Here is a 15,693-nt window from a genome sequence, read left to right on the forward strand (position 1 = left end):
GGAAAAGGAGGAGGAAAAGGAGGAGGAAAAGGAGGAGGAAAAGGAGGAGGAAGGAGGAAGAAGGAGGAAGAAGGAGGAGGAGGAAGGAGGAGGAGGAGGAGGAAAGGGAGAAGGGAGAAGGAAAAGGAGAAGGAAGACGAGAAGAAAGGGAGAAGGAGAAGGAAAAGGAGGAAGGAAAAGAAGGAAGGAAAAGGAGGAAGGACATTAGATGTTGCAGCCCCAGCTCCTGATGAACAGCCCCATCCCAGGAACAGGAACACCCCAGATCCTCCAAAACCATCCCGGGCTGCTGGAGCTGCACCATTTCCAGGCTGGCAGAGAAATCCGTGTCACCACCATCCCCATGTCACCACTTCTGGGCACAGCTGGGTGTCCAAGGAGCTCAGCCCTGGGGTGACACCTGTGTCACCTCCCGTTGTGTCCCCTCTGTCCCCTCCCGCTGTGTCCCCTCTGTCCCCTCCTGTTGTGTCACCCCTGTCCTCTCCCATTGTGTCCCCTCTGTCCCCTCCCATTGTGTCCCCTCTGTCACCTCCCACTGTGTCCCCTCTGTCCCCTCCCATTGTGTCCCCTCTGTCACCTCCCATTGTGTCCCCTCCCGTTGTGTCCCCTCTGTCACCTCCCACTGTGTCCCCTCTGTCCCATCCCGTTGTGTCCCCTCTGTCCCCTCTGTCACCTCCCACTGTGTCCCCCTGTCCCCTCCATGTCCCCTCTGTCACCTCCTGTTGTGTCCCCTCTGTCCCCTCCCACTGTGTCCCCCCGTCACCTCCCATTGTGTCCCCTCTGTCCCCTCCCATTGTGCCCTCTCCCACTGTGTCCCCTCTGTCCCCTCTGTCACCTCCCATTGCGTCCCCTCTGTCACCTCCTGTTGTGTCCCCTCTGTCCTCTCCCATTGTGTCCCCTGTCACCTCCCACTGTGTCCTCTCTCACCTCCCACTATGTCACCTCTGTCCCCTCCCATGTGTCCCCCTGTCCCCTCCCACTGTGTCCCCTCTGTCCCCCCTGTCCCCTCCCACTGTGTCCCCTCTGTCCCTTCCTGTTGTGCCCCCTCTGTCTCCTCCCACTGTGTCCCCTCTGTCCCCTCTGTCCCCCCTGTCCCTCCCCGCTCACCTTGCGGCAGATGTCCAGGCGGATGCTCAGCTCAGCGCGGTGGGACAGGAACACCACGGCCACCAGGTCCTTGTAGTTGGGAGGGTCTGTGGACACAGAGAGTCACCACAGTGGTGGGGACAATTCTGCTGTCCCCAAAAGCCACCAGAGAGTCAGTCCAGCTGAGACTGGTGGGAAGCCACCGGCACTGATCTCATGGGACACACTAGGGATGGTGACATGGTTTGTTTGGGGACATTTTTGGATTGGTGGCCTGGTTTCCTTGGGACAGTTGGGATGGTGGCCTGGTTTCTTTGGCACATTTTTGGGATGGTGGCCAGGTTTATTTGGGACATGGTTGGGATGGTGGCCTGGTTTCTTTGGGACACAGTTGGGATGGTGGCCTGGTTTCTTTGGGACATTTTTGGGATGGTGGCCTGGTTTGTTTGGCACACAGCAGGGATGGTGGCCTTAGTTTCTTTGGCACATTTTTGGGATGGTGGCCTGGTTTCTTTGGGACACGGTTGGGATGATGGGCTTGGTTTCTTTGGCACACAATAGGGATGGTGGTTTGGTTTCCTTGGGCACACAGTTGGGATGGTGGCCTGGTTTCTTTGGGACACAGTTGGGATGGTGGCCTGGTTTCTTTGGCACACAGTTGGGATGGTGGCCTGGTTTCTTTGGGACACGGTTGGGATGGTGGCCTGGTTTCTTTGGGACACGGTTGGGATGGTGGCCTGGTTTCTTTGGGACACGGTTGGGATGGTGGCCTGGTTTCCTTAGGCACATTTTTGGGATGGTGACCTGGTTTTTTGGGGACATTTTTGGGATGGAGGCTTGGTTTCTTTGGGATGGTCCCTGGTTCTTTTGGCACATTGTTGGAACGGTGGCCTGGATTTTTGGCACACAGTAGGGATGGTGAACTGTTGTTTTGGGACACAGTTGGGATGGTGGCCTGGTTTCTTTGGGACATTTTTGGGATGGTGACCTGGTTTCTTTGGCATATTTTAGGATGGTGGCCTGCTTTTTTGGGACACTATAGGGATGGTGACCTGGTTTCTTTGGGACATTTTTAGGATGGTGGCCTGGTTTCCTTGGGACATTTTTGGGATGGTGGCCTGGTTTCTTTGGGACATGGTTGGGATGGTGACCTGGTTTTTTGGGCACATTTTTGTGATGGTCCCTGGTTTCTTTGGGACATTTTTGGGATGGTGGCCTGGTTTTTTGGCACGCATTTGGGATAGTGGCCTGGTTTGGCACACAGAAGGGATGGTGGCCTTGATTTCTCTGGCACACGGTTGGGATGGTGGCCTGGTTTCTGGGGACATTTTTGGGATGGTGACCTGGTTTTTTGGGGACATTTTTGGGATGGTGACCTGGTTTTTTGGGGACATTTTTGGGATGGAGGCCTGGTTTCTTTGGGATGGTCCTTGGTTCTTTTGGCACATTGTTGGAATGGTGGCCTGGTTTCTTTGGGACACAGTAGAGATGGTGACTTGGTTTCTTTGGGACACAATAGGGATGGTGACCTGGATTCTTTGGGACATTTTGGATTGGTGGCCTGGTTTCTTTGGGACACAGCACTGATGGTGACCTGGTTTCTTTGGCACATTTTTGGGATGGTGACCTCGTTTTCTTTGGGGACATTTTTGGGATGGTGGCCTGGTTTCTTTGGACACAGTAGAGATGGTGACTTGGTTTCTTTGGCACATTTTGTGATGATGGCCTGGTTTCTTTGGGACATTTTTGTGATGGTGACCTGTTTTTTGGCACAGGGCTGGGATGGTGACCTGGTGTCCTTGGGCACATTTTGTGATGGCAGCCTGGTTTTTGGGACACAGCAGGGATGGTGACCTGGTTTCTTTGGGATATTTTTGTGATGGCAGCCTGGTTTCTTGGGGAGATTTTTGGGATGGTGACCTGGTTTCTTTGGGACACTTTTGTGATGGTGACCTGGTTTTTGGCACACAGCAGAGATGGTGCCCTGGTTCCTTTACCTGCCCCCAGGACCTGCTCGGAGAGGCAGCGGAAGAGCAGCATGGGACCCGGGGATGTCACTGAGGTGGGAGATGAGCCCCTGGTACCGATGTCCTTCAGCTTCAGGCGGCTCTTGCTGCGCTCGGGGACCTTCTCGTACTTGAGCATCTTGTAGAGAACCTGGTGGGACAAACCTGGCTGTGACCTCCCCTCTGGGGACAGCAGGAAAGATGGGACAGGAAGGACTTATGGATATGATTGTATGGTAAGAAATGCTGCAGATGTAAAACCTGTGAGTGAGTGAAATAGAAATGAAATTCAGTTTTGAGATGTGATCGGGGCAGGCAGGAAAATGGTGATGAGCTGGAGATGGGTTGAAAAGACAGGAAAACAAAAGGAGTCAGGAATGTCGCCTTTCCACTCTGCCAAAGGCATCAGGTAGAAAACAGATAAGAAATGCAGATTTTAGAGTTTAGAATATAAAATGACATGGTAATGTAGTAGTTCTTATAGGCTGCATGCAAAGTCTGTAGGTTTTGTATCTCACACCAGTTGGTCGCTGTAAATTAGAATATTCAACACAAAAAGAGATAGAATGGATTGGAACAAGGTGATCGCTTGTTAGGAAAGATGGGACAGGAAGGACTTATGGATATGACTGCATGGTAAGAAATACTGCAGATGTAAAACCTGTGAGTGAAATAGAAATGGAAGCCAGTTTTGAGATGTGATCAGGGCAGGCAGGAAGATGGTGATGAGCTGAAGACAGGAAAACAAAAGACAAGAATGTCGCCTTTCCACCCTGCCAAAGACATCAGGGAACAAGTACATAAGAAAGGAGTCTATAGAGTTTAGAATATAAAATGACATGGTAATGTAGCAGTTCTTATAGGCCGCATGCAAAGTCTGTAGGTTTTGTATCTCGCGCCGGTTGGTCGCTGTAAATTAGAATATTCAACACAAAAGGAGATAGAATGGATTGGAACAAGGTGATCACTCTCTTTTGCCCTTTCCCTCTCTACTCTTGTTCTGCCCCTCTGCCCTCTTGCCTCTCCCCTTTTCCCCTACTCTCTCTTCTATCTCTCTCTCTCTCCCCATTCTCTCTTTAGGGCTTTGCTCCAGCCCAGGCTGGTGACTGAAGGCAAAACCCTCTTTACCCACAACCTTTGTAATAAAGCCACGTGTCTCTAGAACATCTCAGGCCTGCAAAACTCCTTGTCCCAACCATCCACGGAAAATACAACAACTGGGGAGACCAGCCCTTACCTTGAAGACCCTTTCCCTCACTTCATCCGAGAATTTCTTCTGCACCAGCAGGGAGAAGAGCAGCTCCACGTGGCCCGGCTCGAAGAGGAAGGCGAAGAGCTGCTCCTGGGCTGGGGAGCCCTTCAGGAGGCTGTGGATCACCTCCAGCGCCCCACAGACCTGTAGGACACAGGGATGGGTGTCCACTGGCCATCCGAGTGTCCCATGAGGACCTCAGTGACCCCAGTGTGGGCTGAGGGGTTTGGGGACACACCTGCTGCTCGTCCTGTGCCGCAGCCAGGTAGTTCAGCAAGCTCTGCATCTCCTCCCCGGAGAAACTCCTGCAGAAGAAATCCTTCACCAGGCTGAAAAGGGATGTCTGCACTGTCCTGATGTCATCACTGGACGTGGTCTTCTCCCTGGAGGAGCTGAGGGATGGACATGGATGGGGATTTGTCCCTTGTCACCTAAAACCCGTCTCCAGTGCCATCCCAAATCCCAAAACAAGGCCTGAGGAGCTCCAGGGATCTCCTGGATCTCTTTGCACACTCCACAAGTTTGGGATCTGCTTGTTGTAGAAGCCACCAGGCTCCTGGGGGCTGCTGGGGGTGGGTTTTGGAGCTCAGGGGTGGGATATGGAAAGACCCAAAATGCTCCAACACTCTGGAAGGAGGGATATTATCCCATAGAAATGGGGTTCATCCACACCACAGCTCCCAGGGGTGAAGCATTCCAGGATTTCAGCCCCGCATGGAATCACCCACAGCTCCAGGATCCCAATCCCATGTGGAATCACCCACAGCTCCAGGATTCCAGCCCTGCCTGGAATCACCCACAGCTCCAGGATCCCAATCCCAGATGGAATCACCCACAGCTCCAGGATCCCAATCCCACATGGAATCACCCACAGCTCCAGGATCCCAATCCCACATGGAATCACCCACAGCTCCAGGATCCCAATCCCACATGGAATCACCCACAGCTCCAGGATCCCAATCCCATGTGGAATCACCCACAGCTCCAGGATCCCAATCCCAGGTGGAATCACCCACGCTGAGGGACAGACATGGATGGGGATGTGTCCCTTGTCACCTAAAACCCGTCTCCAGTGTCATCCCAAATCCCAAAACAGAGACTGAGGAGCTCCAGGGATCTCCTGGATCTCTTTGCACACTCCACAAGTTTGGGATCTGCTTGTTGTAGAAGCCACCAGGCTCCTGGGGGCTGCTGGGGGTGGAATTTGGAGCTCAGGGGTGGGATATGGAAGGACCCAAAATGTTCCCACTCTGGAAGGAGGGATATTATCCCACAGAAATGGTGTTCATCCACACCACAGCTCCCAGGGGTGAAGCATTCCAGGATTCCAGCCCTGCACAGAATCACCCACAGCTCCAGGATCCCAATCCCAGGTGGAATCACCCACAGCTCCAGGATTCCAATCCCACATGGAATCACCCACAGCTCCAGGATTCCAATCCCACATGGAATCACCCACAGCTCCAGGATCCCAATCCCAGGTGGAATCACCCACAGCTCCAGGATTCCAATCCCACGTGGAATCACCCAGGATCCAAATCCCATATGGAATCACCCACAACTCCAGGATCCCAATCCCACATGGAATCACCCACAGCTCCAGGATTCCAATCTTTACATGGAATCACCCACAGCTCCACAATCCCAATCCTATGTGGAATATCCCATGATCCCAATCCCTTGTGGAATCACCCACAGCTCCACAATCCCATGTGGAATATCCCATGATCCCAATCCCTTGTGGAATCACCCACAGCTCCAGGATTCCTCTCCCATTGGAATCATCCAGGATTCCAGCCCCACATGGTATCACCCACAGCTCCAGGATCCCAATCCCACATGGAATCACCCATGATCCCAATCCCACATGGAATCCCCCAGGATCCCAATCCCATGTGGAATCACCCACAGCTCCAGGATCCCAATCCCACATGGAATCACCCAGGATCCCAATCTCACATGGCATCACCCACAGCTCCAGGATCCCAATCCCATGTGGAATCACCCACAGCTCCACATAGAATCACCCACAGCTCCAGGATCCCAATCCCACATGGAATCACCCACAGCTCCAGGATCCCAATCCCATGTGGAATCACCCACAGCTCCACATAGAATCACCCACAGCTCCAGGATCCCAATCCCACATGGAATCCCCCATAACTCCAGGATCCCAATCCCACATGGAATCCCCCATAACTCCAGGATCCCAACCCCACATGGAATCCCCCACAACCCCAGGCTCCAGCCCCGCAGCTCACCCGTAGTAGGTCCGGATGGAGTCCAGCACAAACTGCACCCCGTACTTCCTGCGGACGCGCTGCTTGTGGTCCTTGACCACGCTGGCCAGGTACTGGATGTGCCCTGCAGGGAGAAGCTTCAGCATCCCTGGGAGCCTGGGCCAGGGTGGACATTCCCTGGCATTCCCAGCTCCCATCTATCACTATTCACGCCACACACAGAGGATGGAGCAGGCAGCCCCAGATCAAACAAGGAAAGCCCTAATTTTATTTTCCTGACTTCATTTTTTTATACACTTTGATCCGAGGGACAAAGATTGGCTATAAAGTTTCCCACCTCATGGATCTCGTTGGTGAACATCGCCATCAATCACGTTCCTCCTCCCAGAGGAGAAAAATGCAAAGTGTTTCACAGATAAATTCTAACAGCCCCTTCCTTTGGGTTGTTTTCTGCTCATGGCCCATCAATGCCTTGCCCAGGACTCACAGGGAACTCCCTCCAGGAGTTATTTCTGTTTAATGGGCCATCAAGGACACATTTCATGATTATTTCTGTTTAATGGGCCATCAAGGACACATTTCATGATTATTTCTGTCTAATGAGCCATCAAGGACCCATTTCATGACTATCTTTATTTAATGGGGCACCAAGGACCCATTTCATGACTATCTCTGTTTAATGGGATAACAGAAACACAGATAAAATCTAAAAATTGGGAGTCCTCAAAGATCTGTTCCCGGAGTATTTCAGAGGGGTTTTGCATTTTGCTCCTCATTTCTTTGTGAGATTTGGGACATCACCTGCATCCTTTGAAAACTTTCAAGTTCAGGAGGTTGTGTAAACACATCAATCTATCAACAAAAATACCTGAGACGTCCGGGCTCTAAAACAAGATTTACTTTCAGTTGTAGCCTTTTATTTTATTTTATTCAGATTTCTTTGCTTCGCTCTGAGTCATTTCTGAGGCAGCTGAAGGCACAAGCCTGGCTCGTGTGCAATGTGAGGAGGTGAATATTGTCCCAGCTATGGCAGGTATTAATGGAAAATGGGACCAAATCTTGTGCAAGTGCATCTCCCCTGAGATCTTATATCAAGCTGCATGAGAATTTTTCCGGCAAAAAAAATTCAAAGGCTCAAAAGGAAGAGAAAATTGAGTTTAACACCCACCCAAGCGCACGGCGAAGTCGCTGCTGCTCCAGATGCGGAAATCGAAGAGCAGGTGTTGGTAGAGCAGGTGCAGCAGGAGCCCGCTGCCCTCTGAGCCCACCTGCTCCATCAGCAGCTGGCAGGCCACCAGGGTGCTCATGTCCAGCAGAGAGCCAGGGACCTGCCACAGGGGAGGGGACAGGGTGACAATCCCAGCCACCACCCTTGGGGACAGCCAGCACCGTGGGGGTGTCGCCCCGATTTTATTTTTTTCCAGCCTTTTGATGTTTTATGCTTCTGTACAGGAGTTTTCTCAAGCAATATAAACAAGGAATGATGTTTTGTAAGTCGTGCATTCCTTCCTGAAAGGATGAATGAATTCATCCTGGGAAGGATTAATTGATGGATTTTTTGTACAGCACTTTTATGCTGACTTTTATAAGTTCACCTGCTGCTGTGTGCACACACTTACAGAATGTGCTAATGAGGTTTTAGTTGTAGTGCAGGATGTGCACAAAGTATTTATTCCATCCCCATCCCCATGAGCTGTTGGAACCAGGTGGGGCAGTGTTTTCCCAGGCCCCTCCTTTGGGCTCTTCTGCTCATGGCCCATCAATGCCTTGCCCAGGACTCACAGGGAACTCCCTCCAGGAGTTATTTCTGTCTAATGGGCCATCAAGGACTCATTTCATGATTATTTCTGTTTAATGGGCCATCAAGGACTCATTTCATTATTATCTGTGTTTAATGAACCATCAAGGATCCATTTCATGACTATCTCTGTTTAATGGGCCATCAAGGACCCATTTCATGATTATTTCTGCTTAATGGGCCATCAAGGACTCATTTCATTATTATCTGTGTTTAATGAACCATCAAGGATCCATTTCATGATTATCTCTGTTTAATGGACCATCAAGGACTCATTTCATGATTATTTCTGTTTAATTTGCCATCAAGGACTCATTTAATGACTGTCTGTGTTCATTGGGCCATCAAGGATTCATTTCATGACTATCTCTGTTTAATGGGCCATCAAGGACTCATTTCAGGACTATTTTTGTTTAATGGACCATCAAGGACTCATTTCATGATTATTTCTGTTTAATTTGCCATCAAGGACTCATTTAATGACTGTCTGTGTTTATTGGGCCATCAAGGACCCATTTCATGATTATCTCTGTTTAATGGGCCACCAAGGAGCCACTGCACGACTCCTCATCCCATTGGGAGATGCTCCCAACGCCCAGGGGGAGGAGCCAAGCATTCCCACCTGGAGAGAATCTGGGATTTGGGACAGGACAAGCAGCCCTGAGCCACTGGATTCCCAGAGCTCCCAGACCTTTCTGTGGGATCACTGCTTCAGGAAGAGCCCCTCACCTGGACTGCTCCCCCCACCCTGCTCAGGCTGTGTTCTGACTCTGTCAGTGCTCTTTTGTATTATTTTATTTTTATTTTATTTTATTTTACCTTTTTACCTTTCTTCTTATTAAATCATATTTCTGACTCGGAGCCTCTCACTCGTTTTTCTTTCAAACCACGACAGGTTTCGATTAACCTCATGTAGTATCCAGTATAATTTAACCCGTGTATTGTCTGTGATATTTGTAAATAATATTCTAATTTATATAGAGCCTCCCACAATGAGATCACCTTTAAAAATTGTGCTCCTCTGTTTAGAGTAATATTTGCCAAAAATGCATGTGTATTAGAGAAAAATGATGCCATGGAACTTGAAGCCATTTTTTTTTCTAGTTAAAAATCTTTAACTAGAAAATATATTTTTTCTAGTTAAAAATAAATCCCGTTAAATCAATCAAAGCTTTATGAAAACAAAGTCCGGGAAACCAAACACTGTTTAGTTTACAGTCCTATAAAAGAGGGAATGAGGGTTTTCATAATAAAAGAATAGAAATGAGTAATAGTAAAATAGTAAAAAATAGTAAACGTGAGTTTTGCAGTTACTCACCTGTCATGTTGAGAGCATGCGGAGAAAGAGAAAGTTTATTTATGATTTGGGGTTTAAATAGGATTTGGAATTTGATCCAGGATTGAGGGGGACCAGAGGAACATTCGTCTGACCCCCAGTGGTCAAACCATCAGTCCACCACAGGGAGAAATGCAAAATAAATCTACTTTTATGTTAAAACCATGAGAAACTCCAGTAGAATTCTGTAAACAATCAGAAGGCTGAAAAATCAGGGTGAGAATTCTGGTTTGACCAGTGGGGTCAGAGAGGTGTCAAACTCATCCTTTAATTGCTGGTCAAAGCTCAAACTCCATTTAAATCCCAAATAAACTTCATTTTTTCTCGTCTCACGGGTGGAGAATGTGGTTGTGGTTCTTTGGGGACATTTGGGGACATTGGGGAGGGGATTTTGGGAGGTTTCCCCACCTTGTGCAGCAGAGCCCCGATGATGGCGGGTCCGTGGCACTGCACCAGGCTCTCCTGGTTCACGGCGTGGTGCTGCACAAAGTTCTTCACCAGCAGCAGGAAGGCGGCCACGCTGTTCCTCTCCAGCCTGGTCTCTGCAGGGCGTGGGGATTTGTGAGCTCTGTGAGCCCTGGGTTCATCCAAATCCTGCCCTGGGACCACCCAAACCCTGCCCTGACAGCCCTGGGCTCATCCAAAATCTGCCCTGGGAGCCCTGGGACCATTCAAACCCTGCTCTGAGACCACCCAAACCCTGCCCTGTGAGCCCTAGGACCACCCAAACCCTGCCCTGTGAGCCCTGGGATCATCCAAACCCTGCCCTGTGAGCCCTGGGACCACCCAAACCCTGCCCTGGGACCACCCAAACTCTGCCCTGGGAGCCCTGGGACCACCCAAACCCTGCTCTGAGACCACCCAAACCCTGCCCTGTGAGCCCTGGGACCACCCAAACCCTGCCCTGGGCTCATCCAAAATCTGCCCTGGGAGCCCTGGGACCATTCAAACCCTGCTCTGAGACCACCCAAACCCTGCCCTGTGAGCCCTGGGACCACCCAAACCCTGCCCTGGGACCACCCAAACTCTGCCCTGTGAGCCCTGGGGTCACCCAAACCCTCCCTGTGAGCTCTGGGTCCACCCAAATCCTGCCCTGTGAGCCCTGGGACCACCCAAACCTGACCTGGGACCACCCAAACCCTGCCCTGGGAGCCCTGGACCCACCCAAACCCTGCCCTGTGAGCCCTGGGACCACCCAAACCCTGCCCTGGGAGCTCTGGACCATCCAAATTCTGCCCTGGGACCACCCAAACCCTGCCCTGTGAACTCTGAGCCCACCCAAACCCTGCCCTGGGACCACCCAAACCCTGCCTTGGGAGCCCTGGGACCACCCAAACCCTGCCCTGGGAGCCCTGGGACCACCCAAAATCTGCCCTGTGAGACTTGGGACCACCCAAACCCTGCCCTGTGAGCTCTGGGTCCATCCAAATCCCTTCCTGGAACTCCCACACTCCTTTCTCTCCAAACTTTTCACCTGTTCTCCTTTTTTTTCCCCAGATTTCAGGAGATGGAAGCCCCAGCTGCTTTGAGCTTGGCAATGAGCAGCTGGATATCGAGAGAAACCACCTTCCACCCACTCCTGGAGTCACCCTCATCTTCCCAGAACTGGTTTTTTTTTGGTGGTGTTGTTTTGTTTTTTTTTTTTGGTGACTAAACTGGGTCAAAACAACATCCCCAGCACCAACAACATCTTCCATCACCCCCCATAACTCCTGGAGGCTCAAGCAGGACCTCATGGTGGACACCTGCCAGGTGAGGAACCCTTCCGTGGCCACCTGAGGGAACATCTCCTGCTTCTCCTGGCCTGAATTCCTCACCTGAGGACTTTCCCAGGGGGATGAGCATCCCCTGGGCGTTCCTGGAGGACGTCAGCTCCGGCCCCACCACCAGGTCATTGGTCTCCTGCTCGTCCTCAGGCTCCTCAGTCTTGGACACCACCTGCTCCAGCAGGGGCAGGAGCACCCCCATGCCCCCCACGCAGTTCACCACGTCCTGGGGGAGGGATGGAGGGAGGGGAGAGGCTTTTCTGGGTGGAGGAGGATGTCCCATGGCACTTGGGGGTCCCTCAAAAGCCACCCACAGTGTCCACCCTGGAGGCTCAAGACCTATGGGACATACTGGAGAATCCCTATGGGATCGAGGGGAGGGATGGAGGGTGGGGAGAGGCTTTTCTGGGTGGACAAGGAGGTCCCATGGCACCTGGGGGTCCCCCAAAAGTCACCTTGCACCACACTGGAGGTTCACAACCTATGGGACATATTGGAGAGTCCCTGCAGAGTCTGAGGGAGGGATGGAGGGAGAGGAGAGGCTTTTCTGGGTGGAGGAGGATGCTCCATGCCACTTGGGGGTACCCCAAAAGTCACCCTGCACCACCCTGGAGGTTCACAACCTATGGGACATATTGGAGAGTCCCTGCAGGGTCTGGGGGAGGGATGGAGGGAGGGGAGAGGCTTTCCTGGGTGGACAAGGAGGTCCCATGGCACCTGGGGGTCCCCAAAAGTCACCCTGCACCACCCACAGTGCCCACCCTGGAGGTTCAAGACCTATGGGACACATTGGAGAGTCCCTGCAGGGTCTGAGGGAGGGATGGAGGGAGAGGAGAGGCTTTTCTGGGTGGACGAGGATGCTCCATGCCACTTGGGGGTACCCCAAAAGTCACCCTGCACCACCCTGGAGGTTCACAACCTATGGGACATATTGGAGAGTCCCTGCAGGGTCTGGGGGAGGGATGGAGGGAGGGGAGAGGCTTTTCTGGGTGGACAAAGAGGTCCCATGGCACCTGGGGGTCCCCAAAAGTCACCTTGCACCACCCACAGTCCCCACCCTGGATGCTCAGAACCTATGGGACAAATTGGAGAATCCCTATATGATTTAGGGGAGGGATGGAGGGAGAGGAGAGGCTTTTCTGGGTGGACAAGGAGGTCCCATGGCACCTGGGGGTCCCCCAAAAATCACCCTGCACCATCCACAGTGCCCACCCTGGAGATATGGGACATATTGGAGAAGTCCTGCCTGGTCCAGAGGAGCTGTGGGGGGGTCTTACCCTGGGATTGTACCCCAGGAGTGACCCCCCTCTGCCTCCAGGCCGTGGTGTGGACAGGTCACTCTGTCCCCAACCTACCTTGACGTCCCAGTTGACCACCTTGTGTCCGGTCAGCCTCCCGTCCAGGCCGTGGCTGGGAGAGAGGTCCAGGCAGATGTTGTTCCTGCAGGCCTGCAGGGAGAGGACACCATGGGAGCACCTCCTCGTGCTCCTGGACGTGTCCCCTGGTGTCACAGCACTGTCCCTGTCCTCCAGGGGGGGTGGCTCTGCTCACCTGGGGGGTGTAATAGAGCAGGAGTTTGGTGCTGAGCTCTGCCAGGTCACCTTCCAGCGTGAACGGGGATGTGACGTTTGGTCCTGGTGACAGCACAGGGTTAAAATGTTTATAAAAATGTTTATAAAAATCGTGGGAATTGTGTACAATAGATACAGGGGAGGTGGAAGGAAAGGTTTGGGTCTGGATAGGCCTGGGAAAAGGGAACCAAAACTACAGAGGCTCTGGAAACAAAGGTTGGGTTTTGTCTTTACTGGATCGTGTACAGAAGAAACTGTACCTGCATCATCATCATGATATGATTGTTAAATCATCATGATATGATTGTTAAAGAACAAACTGTACCTGCATCATCATCATATGATTGTTAAATCAACATGATATGATTGTTAAAGAACAAACTGCACCTGCATCATCCTCATGATATGATTGTTAAATCAACATGATATGATTGTTAAATCATCATTATATGATTGTTAAATGTAACGATTGCTTGGTACTTGAATATGATTATTATTTAAGAATGATGAGAAATTATTTTTGGGGGGCCTGATGGAAACTACAAGGATTCCTGCTTGGATCAGATCAATGTATCCAACAGAACAATATGGGTTTAATAATTAATATATATATAGTTATATAATGAAAGGGTATAAAAATATGTCCATTTTGAATCCACGTGGGAGTCAGATTTCATCATCATGATATGATTGTTAAATCATCATTATATGATTGTTAAATCGTCATGACATGATTGTTAAATGTAACGATTGTTTGGTAATTGAATATGATTATTGCTTAAGAATCATGAGAAATGATGTTTACGGGCCTGATGGAAACTACAAGGATTCCTGCTTGGATCAGATCAATCTATACAATAGAACAATATGGGTTTAATAATTAATATATGTAGTTATATAATGAAAGGGTATAAAAATATGTCCATTTTGAATCCACGTGGGAGTCAGATTTCATCATCATGGTATGATTGTTAAATCATCATGATATGATTGTTAAATGTGATGATTGTGGGGTAATTGAATATGATTTTTGTTTAAGAATCATGAGAAATTATGTTTGGGGGGTCTGATGGAAATGACAAGGATTCCTGCTTGGATCAGATCAATCTATACAATAGAACAATATGGGTTTAATAATTAATATATGTAGTTATATAATGAAAGGGTATAAAAATATGTCCATTTTGAATCCACATTGGAGTCAGATTTGGGGTTGTACCCTGCGCCCCTGATTCCCAGAGCTCTGCAATAAAACCACCTGCAGATAATCATCCTGTGATTATGTATTTCCACACTAACACTGAGAGAGAGGACTGGGGTGAGCTGGGACATGATAAAGGACACCACCAGCACCGAGGGGACACCCTCCAACACCCCACCCTGCCATACCTGCACAGAAGAGAGCCTTGACCTGTGCCTGCTGCAGAGCTTCACAGAAGATGGCCACGGAGCCCAGGTGTCCCCCCAGCGAGGTGGGGCTGCCCCACTCCGTGTCCTGGCTCCCGGCCGCCATGGTGGCCACCACCCCCTCTGTGGGCAGCTGTGTGGGGGTCCAGGAGTGGGGCCCGAGGGTGGCAGGGACAGATTGGGACCGTCCCAGCACGGGGTGTTGGGGAAAAACCAGCTCTGGCCCGTGGGATGCTGGTGGGTGACCAGTGGTGGCCGTGGTGGTGGTGGTGGTGGTCCGCTGACCCGCCGAGCCGATGCAGCACGAGGTGAAGGACTGGGAGAAGGAAAATCACACTGAGCCCTCAGTGAGGCCACACCAGAAAGGTTTGGGTGGTTGTTGGGAGGATTTCCCACCTCGTGGAGGGAGGGGAAGCGCAGCTGGGCCGTTTTTCTCAGGTGTCCATCGGCGTAAATGCTGACCACGTTCTGGCCGAAGGGACGGCGGCCGGACACGTGGACAATGTCCACACAGTGCTGGGGGAACAAATATTGAGAAAGATAAGACAGGAAAAACTTACAGATATCATTACCTGGCAAGAGATACTGAAAATATAAAACCTATTGCAAATATTATTATGGGGATTTACGAGAGTAAGACAGACTTAATTAGCATCTCTAGTCTGGTGATTAGGATGCCCTGGAAAGAACAAACAGAACTTTGAGCTCATGAGAAGATGGGATTAGAAATCTGCTTAAGAGAAGAAGATTCAATCAACCCCCTACATGAATATGTTGAAAAATGTATGAGTTGTTTCTATGATCATTTAACCTAATTGTTGTAGTAGAAATTATTAACCTTACTGAAATGGTGTATAAGTTCTTAGAAAACCTGAGTAAAATCGGATTCTGATCATGGTCAGTCTCCCTGTCCCTCCTTCAATCACTGATATATTATCATTAAAACAATTTAATGGACAACTTCTCTATTTACCACTTGACCCACCACTGTCTTGAGGTTTGCACCTCCAGGCAGTGAGGTAGGAATAGACTCTGGAAAGGAATTATAAAGACAAAACCACATTTGGGACCTTTGCTTGGTTTCACTTCCTTCCAGCCAGTCCATTTGTTAGCTCATCTCCCTGCCAGAAAGGAGGGAAGGGAGGGATTGAAATAGAAATGAAATTCAGCTTTGAGATGTGATCGTGGCAGGCAGGAAGACGGGGATGAGCTGGAGATGGGGTGAGGGATA

The 15,693-nt window shown here is 50.4% G+C and overlaps 1 protein-coding gene across 1 annotated transcript in view; it reads right to left on the reverse strand.

Moving 5' to 3' along the window:
• The window catches only part of NBEAL2 (neurobeachin like 2), a gene marked incomplete at its 3' end in the record, with an annotated part of 83,295 nt that overhangs the window by 25,973 nt on the left and 41,629 nt on the right, over positions 1–15,693 (reverse strand). The window contains 14 exon segments of the mRNA XM_083873241.1: positions 1,108–1,193; positions 3,084–3,126; positions 3,128–3,171; positions 3,174–3,243; positions 4,330–4,488; positions 4,583–4,736; positions 6,606–6,708; positions 7,753–7,912; positions 10,127–10,260; positions 11,536–11,710; positions 12,840–12,932; positions 13,036–13,118; positions 14,445–14,778; positions 14,859–14,978. Coding sequence (XP_083729367.1) covers positions 1,108–1,193; positions 3,084–3,126; positions 3,128–3,171; positions 3,174–3,243; positions 4,330–4,488; positions 4,583–4,736; positions 6,606–6,708; positions 7,753–7,912; positions 10,127–10,260; positions 11,536–11,710; positions 12,840–12,932; positions 13,036–13,118; positions 14,445–14,778; positions 14,859–14,978 — 1,758 coding nt within the window.

Source organism: Zosterops lateralis (assembly GCF_965231275.1).
Source record: "Zosterops lateralis genome assembly, chromosome: 1".
NCBI lineage: Eukaryota > Metazoa > Chordata > Aves > Passeriformes > Zosteropidae > Zosterops > Zosterops lateralis.